At 40.8% G+C, this 25,153-nt stretch overlaps 1 protein-coding gene across 1 annotated transcript in view; it reads left to right on the forward strand.

Moving 5' to 3' along the window:
* COL6A3 (collagen type VI alpha 3 chain) overlaps nucleotides 1-25,153 on the forward strand; it is a 170,408-nt gene that overhangs the window by 96,817 nt on the left and 48,438 nt on the right. Inside the window, exons 11-24 of the mRNA XM_073553278.1 lie at nucleotides 1,709-2,314; nucleotides 3,917-4,263; nucleotides 9,473-9,551; nucleotides 11,463-11,608; nucleotides 11,720-11,812; nucleotides 14,469-14,522; nucleotides 14,666-14,737; nucleotides 14,835-14,861; nucleotides 15,675-15,719; nucleotides 16,130-16,183; nucleotides 17,205-17,267; nucleotides 19,565-19,630; nucleotides 21,258-21,311; nucleotides 22,428-22,463. Coding sequence (XP_073409379.1) covers nucleotides 1,709-2,314; nucleotides 3,917-4,263; nucleotides 9,473-9,551; nucleotides 11,463-11,608; nucleotides 11,720-11,812; nucleotides 14,469-14,522; nucleotides 14,666-14,737; nucleotides 14,835-14,861; nucleotides 15,675-15,719; nucleotides 16,130-16,183; nucleotides 17,205-17,267; nucleotides 19,565-19,630; nucleotides 21,258-21,311; nucleotides 22,428-22,463 — 1,742 coding nt within the window. The remainder of the gene's footprint in view (nucleotides 1-1,708; nucleotides 2,315-3,916; nucleotides 4,264-9,472; nucleotides 9,552-11,462; nucleotides 11,609-11,719; nucleotides 11,813-14,468; nucleotides 14,523-14,665; nucleotides 14,738-14,834; nucleotides 14,862-15,674; nucleotides 15,720-16,129; nucleotides 16,184-17,204; nucleotides 17,268-19,564; nucleotides 19,631-21,257; nucleotides 21,312-22,427; nucleotides 22,464-25,153) is intronic.

Raw genomic sequence — 25,153 nt, forward strand, 5'->3', positions numbered from 1 at the left:
GACAGCTGCCTTCGCCCCCACCAGGCTTCCTATGTACATAGTCTATGGACAGTAAGCTGCTTTTCACAGGTAAGAGCTTGGTTGGACCAGCAGTTATGTGAGCTGTAGTCCAGCAATGATAATCTCTTGGTGATAACACCTTCTTTGCAAGTAAATAACAGCACACAGCCTAATAAGTTACACATCACTGAATTCTGTGTTTCAGTCTCTATATCCTGCTGTCTGAAGATTACCTAGCAAAAACCTGCTGACAGATCTCCTTTAAGGAATCAAAGAGGCATTGTGATTGTATAGGTGCAATTGCCTACGTTGGAAAAGCATCCATTGTAAATCATCTAATGTTCCAAATGTTTATTGATCATTAGTAGGGTTGATAGAATAGTTTTGGATAAGAGCTTATTCAAATGGCTATAGCACTTCCCGAATAGCTGCATCGGGAACCTGGATACCTGGAGCGCTCCCGATGATCAGCTGTTCGGCGCCGCAGCAGCAGCATGTGTCGCTGCTTTTTGATCATCCCTAATTATTAGTAGTAATTCCAAAGCTAAAGCTAAAATGATATAATATTTTCAATTTAAAATGGTAAAATATTCAGAAATCATAGCATTTTCCCCATTTATACCAAACTATGTTTTAACTCCATTTTTAAGCTTCAATTTGGTCTCTAGTGCAAAGGTACGACTGCTACAGATTTGTCACACCCACCCTTACCTGGCTACCCATCCACTCCAGAATTCAGTATAAACTTATTACCCTCACCCACAAAGCCCTCCATGGTTCAGCACCACCCAACATCTCCTCCCTTGTTTCAGTATACCACCCTACCCGCGCCCTCCGTTCTGCTGATGACCTGAGGTTAGTATCCTCAATAGTCAGAACCTCCCACTCCCGTCTCCAAGACTTTACACGTGCTGCGCCAATTCTTTGGAATGCACTTCCCAGGTCAATACGATTAGTCCCCAATCCCCACAATTTTAAGCGTGTCCTGAAAACGCATTTATTCAGACTGGCCTATCGCCTCAACACATTAACCTAACCTATCCCTGTGTGGCAGAGCCAAAAGTTTTACCATAACCAGGTTCCCAGCATCATGTTCCCACATGCTTTATGCATCCATTAGCCCTCTGTGTCTGTACTGTTACACACTTAACATTATGGCTGGTCCATACAATCAGAGCAACTGTTACCACCCACCTTTCGTGTCTACCTCTTTCCTCATAGACTGTAAGCTTGCGAGCAGGGCCCTCACTCCTCTTGTTATTTGTTATAATCTACTGTATGTGATTATTGTTATGCTGTAATGTCTATTGTCTGTACAAATCCCCTCTGAAATGTAAAGTGCTGCGGAATATGTCGGCGCTATAAAAATAAAATTTATTATTATTATTATTATTACCTTTCCACAAATTTAGTTACGGACTCAGATTTCAAACCTTACAAATTTGATACAGTCTCACAAAAATACATAGAATAAAAAATGACACAGTGACAAAAAGTACACCCCAAAGCCAACTTTAGAAATATTTCCATTTGTATATATTTTTCATACAAAATTTTGAGTTTGGCAATGCAACGATATGTTGTGTAACTCTATGATAGCAAAAACTATTCCTGCTGCCAACGGGGAGTGCCTTCTTCAATAATTTCTATTTTCAGATGTAAAATACAAATGGATCATAACAGTCATAATCTCACTGTAATGTTTCAGATGGCAAGAAAGAAGCCGACATTGTTTTCCTTGTGGATGGCTCCATGAACTTGGGACGGGACAATTTTAAAGAGGTTCTCGAGTTCGTATCAGGAATAGCTGATGCCCTTGTGGAGGAAGAGGGAGCGATTCAGATTGCACTGGCTCAGTTCAACTCAGATGTGACCGATGAGTTTTTTCTCAGAGAATACAAGACCAGAGAAGAAATCATGGAGGCCGTATCAAAGGCCGAGTATAAAGGAGGCCGAGTGGCCAATCTGGGCGCAGCTATTCGCCATTTGCAGGATAAACACTTTGTAAAACCGGCAGGCAGTAGAATTGACACCAACGTTCCACAAATTGCTTTCATTGTCACTGGGGCAAAGTCCGTCAGTGATGGCCAGGCTGCGGCACAAGCGCTGTCCGGTAGGGGAGTCAAAGTGTTTGCAATCGGTGTGGGAAGCATAGATGTTGATGAAGTTTCCAAGATAACAAGTGATCCACCGAGTGCTTTCCGAGTGCCTGTTGTCCAGCAGCTTTCAGAGCTGAACGAACAGATTTTGATAACTCTTGAAACTGCTCTGCAAAAAAGGAGTGTTTGTCCAGGTGTCGTAGATGGTGTCAGGGGTAGGTACCCTCTTATTTTCACTGTTTTCATTCATATTCATCTATTATTGCAGTTGATAGCTATGATATGATGTATAGCTGGTAGACACAGAAACTAAACCATTTGCAAGGAGAGTATATGTGCCTGTTCAGTGAAAGATATGGCTGCTTTGGAGGTAGAAATGGGTTTCCATACTTTTTGGGCTCCTGTGCAGCTGCAGAGGTTGCACCAATTGCACCAATTGTGTATGCACCCCTATTTTAAGTATAAAGTATTAGCTGATGTCATTAATCCAGCATTGTAAAGCAAAACTAACAGGTAAAGCACATACTGCTCAGCAGGACCACCATGGCCCCTAGCACCCAATATGCCATTACATTCTGTGATGGGAATAATTATAATCCCATTACGGATGAACTGTTTCTCATTATCTTGTGTATAAAAGTGCAATATGCTCTTAAAAACAAACAACTTTTCTATTTACTAGGTACTAAAAATACCCTCAGTTCTCATGATTAGAGGAATTTTAAGTTTATGGTTTACTGCTTATAGCCTGGGGAACCAGAAACCACTGCAGTGTACCAGTAGTGGCCAAACATGCGCAGCACTAGCAAGCTCTTTCCAATAGAGTTTGTAAGCACTGCTCTGAAGCTGCCCAGATCACTGGACCGCTCTGTTACCTCCAAATCTTGCCAGCTTCAGTGCAGCTGTGATTCCCCAGTGTTGCAAAGCTGCCACTGATTGCAGCATCATAGAACTCACAATTTGGTCCAGAGGACAACAATGCGCTGGTCTGAACTATTAAGCAAGCTGGAGCTGACCATCCCCTAGGGAGCAGTAAACTGGAAGGCAGGGGGCGGTGGACTCCTACAGAAAATGATGAGAACATCACTTGAAGTTTTTAGAGAAGAATATTGAAGTGTATAATGTTTTAGCTAGAAGCCTAGAAAAGTTTTTGTTATTTCATCACCGAAGTGTCGGTACTAATCTAAGTTTTCTGCCCCTAGTAATATTATTACCAGCCGCCGTCTTCTTCTTTTCTCAGCACCACTTCAGTGGTCTTCTGCTGTTTGTGACCTGCCGAATTGCTCCAGTATTCGCTGGGCGAGCAGGAGGCCACTTCTCAATGTAAATCTATGAGAGGCAGGATTAGGCCAGAACGAGGCTTTCATAGATTTACATTGAGAGCTTGGGACAGTCAGAAGCTGCGATCACAAGATGGTGGCACTGGGAAGAGCAGAAGATGACAGTCTGTGAGTCTTTTACTAGGAACAGGGAGCTTACATTGATCATACCACTCTGACACCGAAATAAAAAAAAAATTCTGGAGTGGTGCTTTAAGCTATATTCCTTTTTTATATCAGTGAACATAACATTAATGTTAGTAGGATTTCATTCTTCAGATCCTATTCTCATTAGATACAATTTACAGAAATTTTAAAGGGTAGAGATTCGGGGGGCCCACTTCTACCTCAAAAACAGGTGGAATTGTGCCTTATTATGAGCTATTGAACTGCATAGGTCCCATATCTTTAAAGCTCTCACACAGGGGCCATATTCTGTCTGAATTACTCACTTGGTTTTATTTCTAATAGTGGTATAACATTTTGATTTATTTGCAGATTGTAACCTGGAAGTGATTATTGGTTTTGATTCGGAAGTCAGCTCTGGGCAAAATCTCTTTAACACTTACAGAGGACTAGAATCCAAATTAAGGCATATACTGGAGCGTATTTCCAACATGCAGAAAATTAGCTGCAGTGGCGACAAGAAGCCTACGGTGAAAGTTGCCATTTTATCTCAAGGAAGAACAGGTCCAGTCGAGGCATTTGATTTTTCAGAATATCGTCAAGAGCTGACTGAAAAAATCCTTGCAATGGGCACACGGGGACCTTATGTGCTGAGTAGTCAAACTCTGCAAACATATTTAAACAAATTCAAGACCTCTGGAGAAGACAACAGTCTTAAGGTAGAAAAATTGATATGGGCTTATCAATGCTATATCATCTTGTTTGCCATAACAACCATGTCAGATAATGCTTTAATGTTCAACCATCTCAACCCTTCTGCATCTTAGACCAATGCCCTTTGTCTTCATTCTTCTTTCCTACCATCTCTGAAAAAAAGACTGCTTATTTTCTCTCCAAGTCATACCTTACGACTCATGCGCTTGGCCCTTTTCCATCGTAATTCCTCCCCAACCTCACTATTCTGTTTTTCCCGTCTCTTCATCTTATCCTTAATTTTTACAGTATTCCTTTCTCCTTTCACACGCAACAATCGCCTCTATCTTGAATAAGCCATCCCTTGACCCAACCTCTATGTTCCGCTATCAACCCATATTACTACTCCCGTTCGTCTCCAAAGTGCTCAAACAGCAGGATCACATTGAACTTTAATCCCACCCCTCCTTCAACACACTCTTTGACAACCTACAATCCAGATTCTGTCACTACTACTTCACTGAAACTGTTCTAAGCAAAATAACTAATGACTTACTAACCACCAAGGCTAATGGACAATATTGAAAACTCCTCCTTCTAGACATGTCCCCTCCATTGGACACAGTTGACCACTCTTTCCTATTACAGATCCTTTCTTCATTTGGCAGCAAAGACTTTGTACTCGCCTGGATCTCCTTAGACTTTAATAAAGTGACAGAGCATAAGGTCCCATGGCTACCAGTACCAGCTATATGCTAGTGACACATAAATTTATCTCTCTGGACCAAATGTCACCTCTCTACTGTCCAGAATCCCAGGGTGACTATCCACCATTACCTCCTTATCATCATGCTTTCTAAAACTCAATGTGGACAGAACCGAATATATAATCTTTCATCTATCTATCTATCTATCTATTTATCTATCTATCTGCTATGAGTAGCAAGAGTGGACCCTCTGGGTCATGGTACCGGGATCCCTGGGGCGAGCTGGCCAGGTGGTGCCGACCCCTAAACAGGGACCGTTAGGAGCAAGCCCGAAGGAGTCAAATACTGTGACAGCTGATACTAAGAGGGGCTGCTCAGGTGCGGGTGAGACAGACAAGGCAGAGGTTTAGGAGTGACCGGAGTCAGGAGCAACAGGGGTCAGGAGCGACAGGAGTCCAGAGTCAGGAGTGACAGGAGTCAGGAGCGACTGGAGATAGGAGTGACCAGACGGGGCCAGAGTACCGTACGGAAGGCACACGATAATCAGGCGCCTCCATGAGGGAGGAGCCGCCTGATATACCCTGTGCTGGAGCTTGATTGGCAAGTTTTCCACAGGGAAGGTGCAGAAGGGGTTAAGAGAGGGGAAAAGCGCATACACATGGCCTAAGGCGCATGCCCAGGACAGGAGCAGAGGAAGACGAGGAAGCCCTGTGCAGAGCTGCAGGAAGGAAGACCGGGGGTGCCACGCGCCGGCTGGAGAGGTGAGCGGGGAGCCGGGGGGAGACCCAGTTAGCAGGAGCAGGCAGAGCGGGACCCGGCAAGACAGGTGACGCCGGCCCCGACCTGACAGGCGGCGCCGGCCCCGACCTGACAGGCGGCGCCGGCGTGACACTATCTATCTGTCTGTCTGTCTGTGTCTGTCTATCCATCTATCATAATAAATCACATCATGCTTTCTTCTGTATCTCAAGTCCACTGCCTCAGTGTAATCCTAGACTCTGCCCTGTATTTCAAATCACACATCCAAACCCTTTCCACTTCTAGCTGCCTCTAACTCAAAATATTTCCATAATTTGTCCTTTCCTCATCTGCAAATCAACAAAAATGCTAGTACATGCTCTAGTTGTCCCTTCTCAACTATTGCAATATCCTTCTCTGTAACCTTCCAACAAAGACTTTCTACTTTCCAGTCTGTCCTTAACTTCCCTGCCCGCTTCATGCACCTCTCATCCCACAACTCCTCTCCCCTCTGCCAATCCCTTCACTGGCTTTCAATTCCCTAGCAAAACCTGTTTAAACTACTAACAGTTGCTTATAAGGCTGCTCATAACCTGTCTCCTCCATACACCTCCGAACTAATCTCCAATACCTCCATGTAATTTCCGGTCCTCATAAGACTTCTTTCTCCCCCACTCTCCTGGTTCCTCACCCAATTACTTCCAAGTTTTTTCCCGGGAATCCCCCATCCTCTAAAATTCAATGCCTCACCTTATACGATTGTCTCCCATATTTAGAACATTAATGCTATGTTCCCACGATCAGCATTTGGTTAGTTTCAGACGTAGCAGAATTTTCGCACCATTTCTGCACCTATAATATAAATTAGATTACTTGCATTTTTTCATTGCGTTTTTGTGCTTTCTTTTAACATGTGTTTTTATCGCATTTATGATGCTGCAATTTTTTGTCTTGGTAAGGTGTATAATGCTTTAAATAAAGCTGCTTTGTTTTTGAAACCTTCTCTTATTTGGCATTCAAAGGTACGGATTACATTAGTTTTTTATGCGTTTCTGCCATGAAAGGCACTAAAAATCCATGTGCATGTTTAACCTGCTGATTTTCCGCATCTAATGCAAGTCTATCTTAGTCCTTCTGTGAAGCTAACTGCAATTACACGATATATTGCAGAAAACTTTAGTACTGCAGATTATAGTAAAAGCGATCAAATCGGGATATTAAACAATAGAGTAAAAAAGTAAAAAAAGTTTAGCAAAATATAGAAAAATAAAATATAAAAAGGTTTAACCCCCTTAATGACCACCTATACTCTTTTTAACAGCGGCAGTTAAGGGTACTTAAACCACAGCGCCGTTAATTAGCAGTGCTGAGGAATAAGAGTATAGCGCCCTCCAGAGTCGGAATTTCTTTGGGGTCTCAGCTACCCAGAGAACATGATTTGGTCGGTTATTACCGACCCCAGTGTTGCAATCGCCATTATTAATGGTATAACAGCGATCGCAAAAAAAAGTCAGATTTTCCATTTATTTGCTTTCTCCTCTGATGTGATCGCACATCAGAGGAGAGAGAAATAGCGTCCCCCTATCCCCCTCCAGTACCACCGTTGTTCCTGCAATCCCCCGTGAAGTCCCCCTGGCTGCCACCATGTTCTTCCGGGAGAAAATGGCGGGTGCATGCGCAGTGCGTCCAGCGAGATCTGCCGGCCAGCACCCGGCAACGATAGGAATTTCTATTGGTTCATTTTGAACACTGTGATAGACCCTATCACAGTGACCAATATAAAAAAAATAGTAAATCAAGCCACCTCTTTATCACCCCCTTAGTTAGGGAAAATAGTAAAATGTAAAAAAAATGTATTTCCATTTTCCCATTAGGGTTAGAGTTGGCTAAAGTGAGTTTGGGCTAAAGTTAGGGTTATGGTTGGGGCTAAAGGTAGGGTTAGGGTTGGGGCTAGGGTTAGGGCTAGGGTTGGGATTAGGGTTAGGGGCATGTTAGGGTTAGGTTTGTGGTTAGGGTTATGGTTAGGATTGGGATTAGGGTTAGGAGTGTGTTGGGGTTAGGGTTGGAGTTAGAATGGGGAGGGTTTCCACTGTTTAGGTACATAAGGGGGTCTCCATATGCGACATGGCGCCACCAATGATTCCAGCCAATTTTGTTTCCAAAAAGTCAAACGGTGCTCCCTCCCTTCTGAGCCCTGACATGCACCCAAACAGTGGCTTTTCCCCACATATAGGGTATCGGCGTACTCAGGAGAAATTGCACAACAAATTTTGCTGTCCATTTTCTCCTGATACCCTTGTGAAAATGAAAAAATTGGTTCTAAATTACATTTTTTATGAAAATAGTAAAATATTCATTTTTTCTTTCCACGTTGCTTTAGTTCTCATGAAGCACCTGAAGGGTTAATAAACTTCTTGAATGTGGTTTTGCGCACCTTGAGGGTTGCAGTTTTTAGAATGATGTCACTTATGGGTATTTTCTGTTATATTGATCCCCTAAACTCACTTCATATGTGAGATGGTCCTTAAAAAATGGTTTTGTAAATTTTGTTGGAAAAATAAGAAATCGCTGGTCAACTTTTAAGCTTTATAACGTCCTAACAAAAAAAAATTATGCTTCCAAAATTGTGCTGATGTAAAGTAGTCATGGGAGAAATGTTATTTATTAACTATTTTGTGTGACACCACTCTCTGATTTAAATGTACAAAAATTAAAAGTTTGAAAATTGCAAAATTTTCAAAAATTTTGCCAAATTTCTGTTCTTTTCATAAATAAACGCAAGTTACATTGAAGAAATTTTACCACTAACATGAAGTACAATATGTCATGAAAAAAACATTCTCAGAATCAGTGGGATACGTTGAAGAGTTCCAAAGCTATAACCTCATAAAGTGACAGTGGTCAGAAATGTAAAAATTGGCCTGATCATTAAGTACCAAATTGGCTCTGTCACTAAGGGGATAAAATCACTCCCATTGTCCCATTTAATAATAAATAACATAAAGCAAATAAAAATGAGCGTAAATGTTTGATCAATCAAAACTTAAAATTATATAAAGTGTATATTAAATGCTGAAAAAAATAAAAATGGAAAATATTGCTGTCTTTTGATTGATACACTTCCCTAAAAAGTACAATAAAAGTGATCAAAACATTATATATGCCCCAAAATGGTATAAATGAAAAAGTCAGCATACACACAAAAAAATACCTTGTTCCAGCCAAATTGACGGAAAAATTTAAAAAATATTACTAATCTCTGAAATTGGCGACACAAGCAAATTTTTTTTTACAAGGTTTGGAATTTTTTGTAATCACTAAAATACAAATATACCTTCTAAGTTTTGTTCTTAGAATCATATTTTCTGGCTAGTTTTACCACACGATGAACGCTGAAAAAGCAAAATACAAAACAAGTCGTGGCAGAATTGTATTCTTTATTTTCACACATTTGGAATATGCTTGCTTAATTTTTCAAAACATTATATAGTAAAATGAAAAGTGTATCTTAAAACTACAACTCAACCCACAAAAACAAGCCCTCATTTTCTATGTCAACGGGGAAAAAAAAAGTTATGGCTCTTGGAACAGAGGAAGGAAAAATGAAAGAACAAAAATGAAAGCTATCTGGTTATTGAAAAAGGGGTTGAAAAAGGAGTTTAAAAATATAGATCTCTTGCAATGTGCATGGCTTTCATACCCATATATTCATTTCACGGTACCTCATCGTATAAATCAGAGTCTGTAGAAATTTTATGGAGAGTTGACAGTAGTGTTGTTTTATATGCAGGTTATTATCCACATAACAGATGGTGCTGATGCAAGCATGGCGGAACTTCAGAAAGCATCTTTATCACTGCAAACGGCAGGTAAGTAGCAGTTTATGAGAGCAGTGGTAGCAACATGATTGTGGTTGAGCTTATGTTCCCCTAACATTCATCCTAATAATCTAAGATATGCAGTATAGAACATAGATTACATTTTACATCAACTTTCCACTTGTTCAAATAAAGTCCTATTACTAAACTATATGGCAGATTGGATATGTACTGGCCATTATTAATTGCTAAATGGCACCCTGTGCATGCCTAAAGTGAATCCAAGTCTAGAGGAATATAATTAAATACATTTAAATGTATTAACTAAATAGAAATATCAAGTCATTTATGTGTCAGTAGAGGCAACTTTGCAATGAGGTCCTGAGATCACAGCAGCATCAGCACTAATGTAAGAAGACAATTCCTCTGTTTCCCATTGTTTCTTCTCTCCATGGAGAGGAAACGCAAAGCAGTGTGTACAGTATTGTGGACAAGAAAGCATGTAGTTAAAAGACAAAAAAGGGGTCTGGTGCCGTATAGAAACACTGAATGGTGACAGGGCTGAAATTTCTTTATATCTGTAAAATGACAGATAATGAACAACTTCCTTTTAGTAAATTAGGAGCGAGTAAACAATTTGGTGAGTAATGTGTCACATAGGTACTGTACAGAAGAACTTGAATATCGTACCCAACAAAAATGTCAGTTTGTTTGTGAATCTAAATACGCAACTTTGCAATAAAGTCCTGAGATCACAGCAGCATCAGCACCAATTTAAGAAGAAAAAATGTACTGTAAGCTAGAAAGAATGTAGAAACAATGACTGGATACAGGGCTGCAACTCCTTTATATGTGTAACATGGCAGACAATGAAAACAACAAACAACTTCCTTTTAGTGAAGTAGTAGCGAGTAAAGTATTTGGTGGGTAATGTGCTGCATAGCTATTGTACAGGAGAACTTGAATATCGTACCCAACAAAAATGTCAGTTTTGTTTGTGAATCTAAATAGGCAACTTTGCAATAAAGTCATGTGATTACAGCAGCATCAGCACCAATTTAAGAAAAAAAATGTTCTCTTACTCATTGTTATCTCTCTTTTCTCCAATAAGAAGGAAAACAAGACAGGGTATAGAGTAAGCTAGAAAGCATGTAGAAACAATGACTGGATACAGGACTGCAACTCCTTTATATGTGTAACATGGCAGACAATGAAAACAACAAACAACTTCCTTTTAGTGAAATAGGAGCGAGTAAAGTATTTGGTGGGTAATGTGTCACATAGATATCGTACTGGAGAACTTGGATATCGTACCCAACAAAAATATCAGTTTGTTGGTGAATCTAAATAGGAAACTTTGCAATAAAGTCATGTGATCACAACAGCATCAGCACCAATTTAAGAACATGAAATGTTCTCATACTCATTGTAATCTCTCTTCTCTCCCATAAGAAGGGATACAAAATAGTGTACAGAGTACTGTAAGCTAGAAAGCATGTAGAAACAATGACTGGATACAGGGCTGCAACTCCTTTATATGTGTGACATGGCAGACAATGAAAATTTAGGAGCAGAGTAAAGTATTTTCAGGAAAATGCTTTACATGGTTACTGCAAATAAGGATTAGAATATGTTACCAAAACAGAAATATCAGGTTGTTTGTGCGTTAGTAGATGCAACTATGCAATAAAGTCCTGGGATCACAGCAGCATCAGCACTAATTTAATTAGAACATTTCTCTTTTTATCATTGTACTTCATTTTCTCTCCAAAAGAGGGGACAGGAAACAGTGTCTAGAGTATTTGTACAAAACCTAGCATTGAGAATTTAGTAACTGAAATAAAACATCGCTAAACATCACAGTTATAGTCATGCGCTATAATACCTCTGCTGCTTGAAGAAGGCATATAAAGAAAGTATATTACACAATGGGCTGATCTTGACTTTAAAATGTATCTATAGGAGTAAGAGCTTTGCTTTTTGTGGGAATGGAAAGCACCCCCAAATTTGACCAAATAATGCAGCTAGAATTTGGCAGAGGATTCACATACAATAACCCACTGAGATTAAACCGTGTGGATCTGGATTACGAGATCATTGAAGAACTGGTGAGTTCTACTTTTGTCTTGCAGCGGTCAGTACAGTAGCACTGTCATAATGTATATACTGTACTTTTATAGCACTGACTAGTAGTAACTCAATTCATGTCTTATTCACAGGATAACATTGCAGAGAAAGGTTGCTGTGGAGTTCCTTGCAAATGTTCAGGAGAGAGAGGTGATATTGGATCTCCAGGCGTCACTGGACCAAAAGTAAGATAAATTTTGACACATATATATAACACTGCGCAACAAATTTCAGGGAAGTTCTTGTCCCCTGAGAAAATTTCATTGTATCTTATAGATTCTGATATGCTGAACACAAATATGTGCTCCAAAAGTCTGTATCATGTAAGGTTTTTAAGAGACAACAGTTTATAGTCTACATTATGGCGTCCGAGACCCTACATACTGTACAGTACATGTGCATCGATGTCAGTAGCAAAAGCAATTGTTCAAAAGTGTTTTGCAGATAACTTTCATTTATAATCCGTGTCAGGTGCTTCTCGAATAAGATTTCAGCAATAGTCAGCCAGCATTGATGTACTCCACTTTCCCTGGTACCTTTTCTCCATCAGCGCAATGTCTTGGTGAAATCTTTCACCATGTTCATCGCTAACGGCACCAAGATTGGCTGGAAAAAAGTCCAAGTGAGATTGTAGAAAATGCATTTTTAGTGACATATTGCATTTCATCAAATGATATCATGTGAGCATGTTGTCCACAAGTTGTTCAAAGTTTGGTACCCTGCTGTTGCAAAGGAAGTTGAAGTCACATCTTTAAAGGCTCTCCATGCCACTTGTTCAGCACCTTGCAAAAGACCATCAAAGCTACTGTCATTTATTATACCTCTGATCTGTGGGCCAAAAAAAATACCTTCTTTCATCTTTGCATCACTTATTCTTGGAAATTTCTGTCGCAAGTAAGAAAAGGCTTCCGATTCTTTGTTCATTGTTTTGATAAAATTCTTCATATGCCCAAGTTTAATATGGAAAGGAGGGAGAAATATCTTTGCTGGATCAATGAGAAGATTATGTTTAACCTTCATCTGTCCAGCAACCAGGTTTTCGCAGAGTGGGCAGTCCTTTCTGAAATAGTGCATTTCTCGTGCACGACTGTCCCACTCACAAATAAAACAACAATACTTGGTGTATCCAAGCTACAGTCCAAGAAGAAGTGCAACAGCTTTTAGATCACCACATATGTTCCAGTTATAATTTCTATAACTAATGTGGGTCAACAGTAACTCCATATTCTCATATGTTTCTTTCATGTGTACGGCATTGTCTAATAGGTATAGAAGGATAGATATTTCCATTGTGTAGTAAAACAGCCTTCAGACTTAAAACTGATGAGTCAATGAACAGTCGCCATTCTTTCGGGTCATGTTCGCATCCAAGAGCACCAAACATTTCCAAAACGTTGTTGCAAAAGGTTAAACTGTCGACATCGTTGAAAAATTGATTAAGGACTTCTTGACAACTGTGAAAAACAAAAACACTTGTTCCTGGTAATAAGAGATTCCGTTATTGAAGCCTTGATCCCAATAATTCTGCCTGCCTCTTTGACAATTTCAAATCTCTGACCAAGTCACTCAGATCAGCTTGTCTGAACAGATGTGGATTAGATGTTGAAGGCTCAAAGTCTGGGACTGCAGCAGTTTCATTTTCCACTGACATTGTTAGTTCATCTTCATCGTCCTCCAATTGCCCATACTTTGGGCGGCTTTGGAACACGAAGACTTTCATCGTGTGGCACTGGTCTTATGGCTGAAGGAAGATTAGGATATTCTATTGATTCCTTGTTCTTTGCTGAATATCCTGTTACATTTTTAAGGCAGAAGTAGCAGACTGATACATGATCTCTCTGATCGCTCAATATCATTGGGACAGCGAACGGCATTGAAGGTCGTGATCCATTCAGCCATGCTCTAAGTATGTCAGTATTATCTTTTGATTCCTCCCCTGCCCAGGAGATGTGGTATGCTCCGTACACGGTCACCCGAATAATTCACTGTGCCTAATACACACATAATAAGTGCTTGCATATGTGTAGATCAGCGACTTATGTTATTTCAGTGGAAAATTCAGAATACACTGTTTCAGAAAAAGTTCATATATGAGTTTTTAGAATTATAACAGAATCTTATAATGTTTCATATAATTTCTCAAAAACCTTACGTGATAGGAAAAATCTGAAGTCTTTTTTGAAATCAGCATGAAAAATTCTTTCAGGAACAGTCAAAACTGTCCGAGGGACAAAACTGTGATAACACAGTGTAATCGGGAAAAGTGAAAATATATCTATAAAAAATCCTTGTAAATATTAATAAAATTTCCATTCTCAGTATATTCCATTTCAGATGAAACTAAGTAAAATGTAGTAAAAAACAATCAGTATTAGATCATTCTATGGTCGCAGAGTGCCATCGTCCTCGGTGGCACATGTACTTTTTAAACACCATGATGTGCTGCCGAGAATAACATTTGTAAGAATTTTGCTTATTGAGCAGCTGAGTGGCAGCCTGTTTACACTGCTTGATTACCGAAAAGTTACAGGGAAGACTTTTTCATGACAATCCCGTAGCGTGAATCCAACCTTTCCTATGTCACATGTGGTTTTTAACCATGCTCAGAGCTCTTTGGTAGCACTTCTTTCCATTTATCCTTTAAAAATCCATTCACATTTAGAATGGAGGTATTGCTGTGAGATGAACAGCTACCTAAGGTGTATGGATAGTAAAATGGCAGACTAGCAAAAGAAATAAATAATTTGCTTATTCACATTCTTTGTGTCAGTGGATAAATGAGTGATTTAAAGCATGGTAAAGTTTAGATGTTAATGTGAAATTCACGTTTTTGTTTTTAAGGGTGCGCCAGGTCTCAAGGGTCACCAAGGTTTCCCAGGAGAAGAAGGCGGACCTGTAAGTAATGCCATTTACGGTATCTGTTTCTTATATATTTCAATCCATTTATAATGGTTATTAAATTAAAAATGAGATATGAAGATATAAATATAAGCACAAATTTAGTATAACCTATATATACATTGTGTTTTACGCCTTAGGGAGAGCGTGGTCCACCTGGCACAAATGGAACACAAGGTTTTCGAGGATGCCCAGGTCAAAGAGGGTTCAAGGTACGAGATCATTTTCTTTTTGGAGTTGCACATTTGCTTTTCTAACTTGCATTTTTTGGAAACTTATACAAATTGTATTTTTTTGTCTTTGTTCTAGGGTTCTCGTGGATTCTCTGGAGACAAGGTAACAGAATCTCCACAATAGCATCTTAGTTGTATCTCCAAGTTGTGTAGGTTTCACAACACATGTTCCTTCTTGGAAGAAAACATATTTACAGAATAACCAACACACAAGTCATTTTGGCTCACAATTAATGAACATACACTAGCTTGTACATAAGAATTTGTTTTTGATATAAGGCCAGGGCTACAGAGTGTTTGTAGCTGTGAGACATAGACATCCTCAACTCAACAGTTGGCAAAAAAACCAACCCTATTGGATCTCTGCTCATCCACATTAACTATAATTAGATGTGACAGGTAGCACAACATCTGCAATCTTAATCTCATAATAGAAAGTTAACTCATCCAAAGAATGGGTAATATCTTGCAGATAGGAGGAGGGCTGACCACTGGCCAACCTTCAAACCCGAAAAACGGGGCTCCGACATATCATGCTGGAATTGCATATACGAACCTTGTCTCCTTTCATTCTCTATGGGGCTGTTGTAGATGGTGAAGTACAGCTCTCAGCTATCTCCAGCAGTTCAACAGACAATCATTGGAGATATGGCATTCATGCACTGTCACCTCTCCATTTTGATGGCACATTTCAGGACCCGTATCTTTTGAATAGGTCATAGCTTTTAATGTTGACAGTAGCCCCTAGTTTTTTCACATCCACAAGTCCCTGCGTAGCATGCTACAGAATTACTTAGACTTCTAGGTTAAGTTAAAAGAGTAAAAGAGTAGTAGCATTTTACCATTTCTCTATCTTATATCATACATGTGCATAAATCAATCCTACCTAATGTATTAATGTATCATTTATCTGCAGGGTGAAGTAGGAGAAATTGGCCTGGATGGCATTGATGGTGAAGATGTAAGTTTGATACATGGTTGCACTTAGTGTATTTGTTACCTTTTATTAAAAGAAGTTAGTTAGTTAAGTCTATGTTGGTAGAATATTTACATAATGATCTTTGAAAGTCTACAGAGTAAAAATATGAATTATTCATATTAGATATAAGATTAATTGATATATGACTGGTTTTAGGGAAGAGGACTATAACAGATCTGGCCACCAATTTGTTCTAGTAGATGGGAAGAAGGGATAAATGGTTGAGATACTGTAGGAATGACCCCTTAATTTCATGTAGCCATTAGAATTGTGTAGAAGAAAGCAATTCATCCATTTATAGCCTGTGTAATGTACAGTCATTATTACACATTAATGTACCTATATATATGCTAAACGAAGAGCGAGATAAAGTGTCCAATCTTCTACCTTAGGGTAAGAGAGGTACCCCTGGATCTGCAGGAGATAGAGGCAGCCAAGGACCACGGGTGAGTTATTTTGCTCTCTCCTTCTGTAAAACACAGTAGTTTCCACTTATCTATTCACATTACAGTTTCTAGCACATCTTTCTGACTTTAAGGCTTTGTTCACACCAGTGTTAGTGGTGTATATCATGCTTTTAACTGGAAAAATAATGCAGTGCATGGTAAATTTATTGCAGTCTAAAATCCCCAAATTCTGATGGAGACCTGATGCGGTGTGTGAATATTCTCCCTAACCAATCACAAATGCATCCGGCTCTTTTGGCTACATTATATACACAGATGCCATGACACTAGTCTGCACAACATAACAGCACCATAACCTTCTAAAATTAAAAGTATACATTAGAAGGTTTTCTCAAAGTATGCCTCTGACAGAAGATTGCATCATTTGCCACTGTATAAGCTTAGAGTGCAAATTTGCATATTAGTCCAAAGTTTCTGCATAAACAAAATTAAGTTAACTATGTTTTCTGTAGAGAAAATGGCAGGCTAATGTATTCAAGCCGGTCAGAGGCCTAACGAATAATTTGTTAACCTCAATAGGGTAACTGGAGCTCTATGAAAACAACTGTTGTATATACCAAGAGTAGGGATGAGTGGACCCGTGGAAGTTTGGGTTCTGTTACCTGACCTGAACTTTATTCCAAAGTTTGGTTTGGGTATCAGAACTATATCCGAACTTGAACCAGAACCTGTCCCTGATTGAAAAGAATGGAGACCCAAATTGTTGACCTGGAAAATTCTCTCTCTCTCTACCCCTGGAACTCCTAACATTGCAACAGACTTGCTGTGTTCTGTGTTTAGCACCAGACAGTTACTGTCCAGTACAAACCCCCGAACATTTAAGTTTGAGTTCTCATCTCTAACCGTGAGCTTTTTCTAGTATATAGGCCAAATATAAGGCTCAAGTGTGATGTTTACAGGTCTAGTATGTACGTTTGAATACTTTTACTCTGTTTCAATAAGTACATGCAATGTTTCACTCTCTGCATCTGACATCATTTTTATTATTATTAACAAATAGGGAGAAAAAGGTCAGAAAGGCCAGAGAGGAGAAAGAGGAGACCAAGGACTGCGCGGTGATCCAGTAAGTATGTTGTATACAGTAAGACTTAATGATACATGGACCTGTAATGTGACCTTCTATTCATTTTTGCCGAACATTCAGTGTAATTAGTTGGGGACAATGATCATGATATTTGTAAAGCGCTGTGGAATTAATGGCGCTATTTAAGAGAGCTTAAATAAACCCCCTTAAGGCCCCGTCACACATAGCGATCTCACTAGCGAGATCGCTGCTGAGTCACAATTTTTGTGACACAACAGCGATCTCACCAGCGAGATCGCTGTGTGTGACAGCGATCAGCGACCGGCCCCCCTGCCGGTATCGCTGATCGCTGCAGGAAAGGCCAGGACTTTTTTTTGGTCGCTGGTCTCCCGCTGGCCACCACGCATCGCTGCGTGTGACAGGCGGGAGACCAGCCATCTGCTGGTAACTAACGTACACATTGGGTATCCAAGGGACGTGCATCCCTTAGATACCCGATGTGTACGTTAGTTACCAGCTTCCTGCATCAGCGCACTAGTTACTAACGTGCACAGCGACGCCGGGCACTGGGCGTCGCTGTGCTGTTCGCTGGTGAAGCTGTCTGTGTGCCAGCTCACCAGCGATCACATAGCAATTCACCAGCGATCCTGACACATTGATATCGTTGTCAGGATCGCTGGTGAGTCGCTATGTGTGACTCCAGCCTTAAGTGCAAGTCAGCCAAACCAAAAGACTTTGAAGGTCTCGCTAAGGTTAACTTAGATTAAAGTTTGTCTAAAGGTGCTTCTCTAATTGAAAAAGAATTTCTGTGTAATGTTTTACATCCAACAGCATTAGAGGGTTGAACACACAAGCACATGACCCGATGGTCATGAGCAGGGGGTTGGACCAGATGGCCCAGGAGGTCCCTTCCAACTCTACGATTCTATGATTCTATGAAACTGAATGGGAGGAGACACAGATTAGATATTAGAAAAAACTTTTTGACAGTTAGAGTGATCAATGAGTGGAACAGGCTGCCACGAGAAGTGGTGAGTTCTCCTTCAATGGAAGTCTTCAAACAGAGGCTGGACAGACATCTGACTGGGATGATTTAGCGAATCCTGCTTTGAGCAGGGGGTTGGACCAGATGGCCCAGGAGGTCCCTTCCAACTCTACGATTCTATGATTCTATGATTCAGCAAGATATTTCTGCCAGGTTTCTGCCATGAATATTTGTCAATTAGTTACTTTTGGATTCGTGACAAATTCATCAAACGATTTTCGTCTTTATTCAAGTTGTTTTTTTGCGGTTTGGTTCGTTTCCTGATTTGTACATTAATGTGGCTCTTTCAGATGCTTTCCACAAATTCATAAAATGCGACTTTTACAAAAAAAAAGTTGCAAAAATTTGGTGCTATTCTACTCTAGTTCCTTACCTCAAGTGATTTTATGTATGTCAGTATGTTTGTTTGCAACACTTTTCCCTCTAAAAAGTTGCAATACCTGTCAACGGCAGAAATCTGGCACAAAAAACATCAGTGAAAACTACAAAAAAGAAAAGTGACTTAAAAAAACACAAATGATGAATCAGGACCACATTGTTTGGGTAGAATTTAGCCAAATTGATCCAAAAAGCATATGTGACATATCCAATCAAGCTTTCCTTGGTGGAACATTTCTCTTCCTCAGATCACCTTTTGCATAAAACTGTTTGACATGTCACAAAATGTAGTAGTGGTGCAAAAATTTAGCAAGTTTTGTCATTTTAATATATATATGGTAAGCTATTAGCCAAAGGAGGCAACGCCAAGCGTGGATGACAAGTTCATCATAATTTACAGTATAAAAATGTCATAAATTACTTCCGAAATCTTGCCTCTTAAAGAGATTGACCACCACAGGACAACCCCTGCTTATCAATTCAGGAACTCATCTATAATAAAAACCTGCAGTGGCGCTGTTCCAGCAATGTTGGCACCGTTGTTCCCAGTGGTGATGTGACATTGTTGACTCACGTGCCGGCTGCAGCCAATGAGCGGCCAATCATCAGCTGCAGCCCATCGATATTCTGTCAGGGTGGATGTCCAGCAAGCTGCAGCTAACGAGAGGCCACTCATTGGCTGCAGCTGGCACAAGACACAAGTCACATCACTCTCTGGGAACAATGGCGCCGATATCTTTGGAATGGCGCCTCTCCGGGAGGAGTATACACTATATTTTTTAATATGGGGTTGTGAATTGACTAAGCAGGGGTTGTCCAGAATTGATTTAATGAATTTCGTGCATCCTTGTTCATAAAGTCTCCATGTCTAGTAACCTCTCATAAATCTTAATCTTTATTTTTTGTGTTTTAGGGTGAGCCAGGAACAGACTCTACTCAGAGAGGATCAAGAGGTCCAAAGGGAGAGGCAGGAAGTGTGGTAAAGTATCTCTGACTTTAGATAATGATTCATGTAATTATGGTTATAGATTAAAGGGGTTTTCGGAGAGTACGATATTGATGACCTACACTTTGGATACAAGGACCAACAAACCGTTTCTCCAACCTATGCAGCTGCACGGGAGCCCAAAAGTTAAGGGAGCCCACTATTACCTACAAAGCAGCCAGAAACTTCAGTCATAGATACATAATGGGGTACATCATGAAGCGCTTATGTTCTGCAATGTGCCCATTTACTGTTCTTGCACATGGACCCTCTTCTGTCTGTGTCTGCACCTGTTTGGATACGTCATCAGTATGGAGTCAGTGAGGTCCAACACTCGACATCCCCACTGATCTGCAGTTAGCAGGTCCCATGGTGGCCGGAAGTACACAGTGTTCGTAGCTGGAGCACCACAACGCTGTACATCATGTAGTAGCTCTTCTCAGGTACTGCAACTCTGCTCCCATTTATACAAATGAGAGGTTACATGCAATACACGAAAATATCCACTACACAGAGCTGTGGTGCTCCATCGCCGTGCACTATGTACTTCCCCCCGCTGTGGGACTTGCAAACAGCTGATTGGTTGGGGTGCCAGGTTTCAGGCCCACACCAATCTAATATTGATGATCAATCTAAAAGATGGGTCATCAGTACAGTAGTCCTGGACAATGGTAAATCTCCTCGTATAATGGTCATTGGGACTAGAGTATGCTTGTTGTTTTGTTTCTGCTGCTTTAAATGAAATCTGTCAGCAGGTTTTTACTATGGAATCTGAAAGCAGCATGATGTAGGGGCAGAGACCCTGATTCCAGCAATGTATCACTTACTGTTCTGCTTGGTGCAGCTTTGATAGACTTCCTGTTTTCTCTGCTATATAATCCCACCCACAGCCCTGATTGACAGCTTCCTTTGTATACTGTACATTGTCAGCAATCTGCCAATCAGTGATGGGGCAGGTTAACACAGATAAACTGGACTGGCCTGCACATGACACCTAGTCCTGCATTGATAATCTCTTGCTGATAAAACACTCATTGTTTGGAAACTACTGTACGCAGCCTAATAAGTGACACGTCACTGGAATCAGGTTCTCTGCTCCTGTATTTTACTGCTCTTAAATTAAATAGCAAAAAAATATACTTTGCTCAATATGCTGGGAAATCTCTCAACATATGTAATATGTACACGAAACACAAAAGCCCAATATTATAAATAATGTGTTGCATGCAATGTGATTTTTTTTTTTTTGCGGTGACCCACTGTAGAAGAAAGCACAAAAGTCTATACTTTTTATGCATTGACAAGCATATGCATAACATCATGCAAACAGAGCGTTACTTGAATAATTTATAAGTATACTGAAAACCAGAGAGTAAAGCACTTCAAATGCAATTGTCCTTTGTAGTATAACATATTACAACTTTTTGAATCTTCAAAAGGGCATTATGCATTCACTTGAAAGAAACAATTTGACATATGGTTTTCATTGTTTTTCAGTTTCCTACAACAAAAGTCCTTTGATGATAAAATTATAAAGAATACTGAAAGAAACCAGTATGAAGTTCAATCAAAATCTTTCTTCATGGAATATGATGTAACACAACTTATTTTTTATTAACAGGGAGAGCCTGGAAGGGATGGTCCTGCAGGACAACCTGGCGGTCCAGGAAAAGCTGTGAGTAATGCATCACTACTATGACGTTTGTGAGAAATTATATGGCATTGTGTGATGGTATCACACTGGCAAAAAAATACAAGCAGACAAGAGAATAAAGCTGAAAATAAATTATTAAAGAATGCAACCTATATTATATTATAGGAGGGTAAGCTACTAGAGGTTGAAAGATTGGGTTTATGATCTTCAGAGAAGGTAGAGTTGGATGTAACATATGTCAACATGATAGAAAAGTCTTGAACTTTATGGATCTTGTGTAACCATTGTCGGACTGGGTTACCAAGGGCCTAACAGTAACAAACTACAGGGCCCCACTTTTCAGCTTCAAGCAAATATGGCTTTATCCTCATTCCCAAATTTATATAGTAATAAACTGGGTTAATTGTTAAGTAAATAAGATGTCACCTTTGTCTGTACATCGTGAATCAAGTGTATTGTGCTAAGCAGGCACGGACTGGGACTAAAATTCAGCCGTGGCATTTTAAATCACACAGGCCCATGTTGTCCTTGTCCCCTAGCACCAGATGGGATTTATTACTAATATTACCCTGGATGGGGGAAAGGAAGATTTACTACCAGAACAATATTTCTAATGATACCCGTGACCTTGTGGTGTGACGGAGTCAGCGACTTTGTGCTCACTCAAAACTCTTAATAGTATGGGTGTTATGAGAACACCAATTCTGTTAACAACATAGCAGATAAGACAGCCCACAACCAGACAGGCCCTACTGGCATTTGCCAGAATTGCCAGATGGCCAGTCCAGCCCTGGTGCTAAGTACTGCTCATATTTGAGAGTGATGGCCCACTTCTCCACAGAGGCCCACCAGAGGATTCTCCTGTTCTCCTGAGCGCCAGTCCGGGCCTGTGTATAACAACCTGGGTCCTTATGGTTCAGTAGTATGAAACCATTGCATTTTACATTAATTAAAAAACATTCAGAAACCATTCAGTATCAAAGTTTTTTTTCTGGATATTTATAGCAGCATCTAATGAACTATAATATCTCTGACACCAACATAAGTTCTATATCATAAAAACTTGGCATGGGTATTTTCTACAACAGTATTAGCATTTTATTCACTATTATTTTCTTTTCATTGTTTTTGTCATAGGGTGGTCCAGGTCGTAGAGGACCTCCTGGCCTTAAGGTAAGTTGGATATTTTCCTTTTGTTATTTAGTACCCTTTTTTGCCCATTTATCATACTATGTTGCTATTTATGCGTGAACATTAGAGATGATCAAATCTTTTGAAATTCAAATTCACCAGATTCAATTCATTTTTTCCAAAAATCTGTTTACAAAACTGCTCTCGCTTCCAGTTGCCCTGAAAAGATGTGTGTAACACTCTGAAGTCTATTGGGGCTGTATCAAACCCAAGTTATTTAACACAAACACATCCTAACCATAGAAATAGATGGTAAATCGGTAGTAAGCAACAACCCATTTAAAAATAAAATTAATTAAATTTAAAAAATGGTCCACAAATTATCTTTTCATCATTTGTGATCAGAAGAATTGTTCTGTGCAGAATGCTGAATCAAACTGACAGTGTCACTGTCAGAGGTAACATCATCCTGCTGAGACATAAGGCCTACAGTTTCTCCTCATTAAATCACGTGCTGGAGGCAAATAAGCTCAATTGTGGCCTGTATTTGTTAGTACTATTGCCCAGATGGTTCTTGCCAGTGGTGGTGCATCTGTTGCTGCTAGCATCTTCCACATTTTTTTCTGTTACACTACCCTGTCAATTGCCATTACAAATTTTCCTTTTACCATACACTACCGTTCAAAAGTTTGTGGTCACCCAGACAATTTTGTTTTCCATGAAAACCCATACTTTTATTAATCAAATGAGTTACCAAATGAATTTAAAATCTAGTCCAGACATTGCTCCAGATTTTGGTTCATGCGCTCAGTTTGACCATTTGACTGCGGATGAAACGCCGACGAATGAGACAACTTGATCCCCAATCGTGAGCAAAAAGCTTTCCAAAACTTCGCCACAAACTGGGTACCCCTATCAGACACTATGTCCGACGGAACTCCGTGCAGTCTGACCACCTCCTGCACAAAGACCTGAGCCAACGTCTTCGCATTGGGCAAGGAAGGCAACGACACAAAATGCGCCATCTTCGAAAATCGATCAACCACCACCAGGATGACCGTGTTCCCCGCCGAGGCAGGCAAGTCTGTGATAAAGTCCATGGAGATTTCTGTCCATGGCCTACTAGGTATCCCCAGAGGCTGTAGAGTGCCAGCAGGACGGGTTCTGGGCGACTTGGCCCTGGCGCACGTGATGCAAGCTGTCATGTAGGAAACCACATCCTGCCGGATTTTTGGCCACCAGAAGCGGCGCAATACCAGTTCCAAGGTGCCCCTAACCCCTGGATGACCGGCCAGGACAGAGTTGTGGTGTTCCCCCAACACTTTAAGACGAAGATGAAGGGGTACGAACGACTTATTAGCGGGAAGTCCTGGTGGTACCTCCTCCTGGGTCTCGGCAATCTCCGCCTCTACCTCAGTCGTGAGAGCCGAAACCACTACACCTTCCTGGAGGATGGGTACCGGCTCTTCCCGAGGTTCTCTCCCCGGAAAACACCTGGACAAGGCATCCGCCTTGGTGTTTTTCGCCCCAGGACGGTAAGTCACCAGAAAGTTAAAACGTGTAAAAAACAATGCCCAGCGAGCCTGCCTGGGAGACAGACGCTTGGCCGACTCCAGATAGAGCAGGTTTTTATGGTCGGTGATGACTGTGACCTGGTGGGCCGCCCCCTCCAAGAAGTGTCGCCATTCCTCAAAAGCCAATTTGATGGCCAACAACTCCCTGTTGCCGATGTCGTAATTCCGTTCGGCCGGCGACAGCTTCTTGGAGAAGTAGGCACATGGACGCAAATTGCTCAAGGACGAGCCCTGTGACAGTACTGCCCCCACTCCCACCTCAGACGCATCGACCTCCACCGTAAAAGGTTTAGCTACGTCCGGTTGCACCAGAATGGGGGCTGAAGCAAAACGGTTCTTCAGAAGCTCAAATGCACGCACCGCATCCTCAGACCAGATAGCGAGATTGGTACCTTTTTTCGTCATGTCCGTGAGCGGTTTGGCTATAGTAGAGAAATTCTTAATAAACTTCCTATAATAGTTGGCAAACCCAAGGAACCGCTGGAGCGCTTTTAGATTACCAGGCCGTTCCCATCGCAGCACCGCTTGCACCTTCGCGGCATCCATTTTAAACCCTGCGGCGGACACAATATATCCCAAAAAAGGCAACTCTTGAACAAAAAACACGCATTTTTCAAGCTTAGCATAGAGCTTATTCTCACGGAGCAGCTGTAACACCTGCCTGACATGCTCTAAATGAGTGTCCTGGTCGCTCGAATAAATAAGGATATCATCCAGGTACACAATCACAAATTTCCCCAGCACATGAGCAAATACATCATTTATGAAATGTTGGAACACAGCAGGCGCGGTTGTCAACCCAAATGGCATAACTAGGCTTTCAAAATGACCCTCAGGGGTATTAAATGCCGTCTTCCACTCATCCCCCCGACGGACCCTTATGAGGTTATATGCCCCCCTGAGGTCAAGTTTGGAAAACCACTTCGCACCAGCCACCTGGTTGAACAAATCAGGGATCAGAGGCATCGGGTAGGGATCACGGACCGTAATCTGGTTTAACTCCCGGAAATCCAGACACGGGCGTAACCCCCCATCTTTTTTCTTAATGAAGAAAAACCCCGCTGCTACAGGTGAGGATGAAGGCCGGATGTGCCCTTTACTTAAACTCTCCGCAATGTAGTCCTTAAGAGCTTGTCTCTCCGGACCAGAAATACTAAA

Source organism: Dendrobates tinctorius, unplaced genomic scaffold (genome assembly GCF_039654945.1).
Source record: "Dendrobates tinctorius isolate UK_male_01 unplaced genomic scaffold, ASM3965494v1 ptg000199l, whole genome shotgun sequence".
NCBI lineage: Eukaryota > Metazoa > Chordata > Amphibia > Anura > Dendrobatidae > Dendrobates > Dendrobates tinctorius.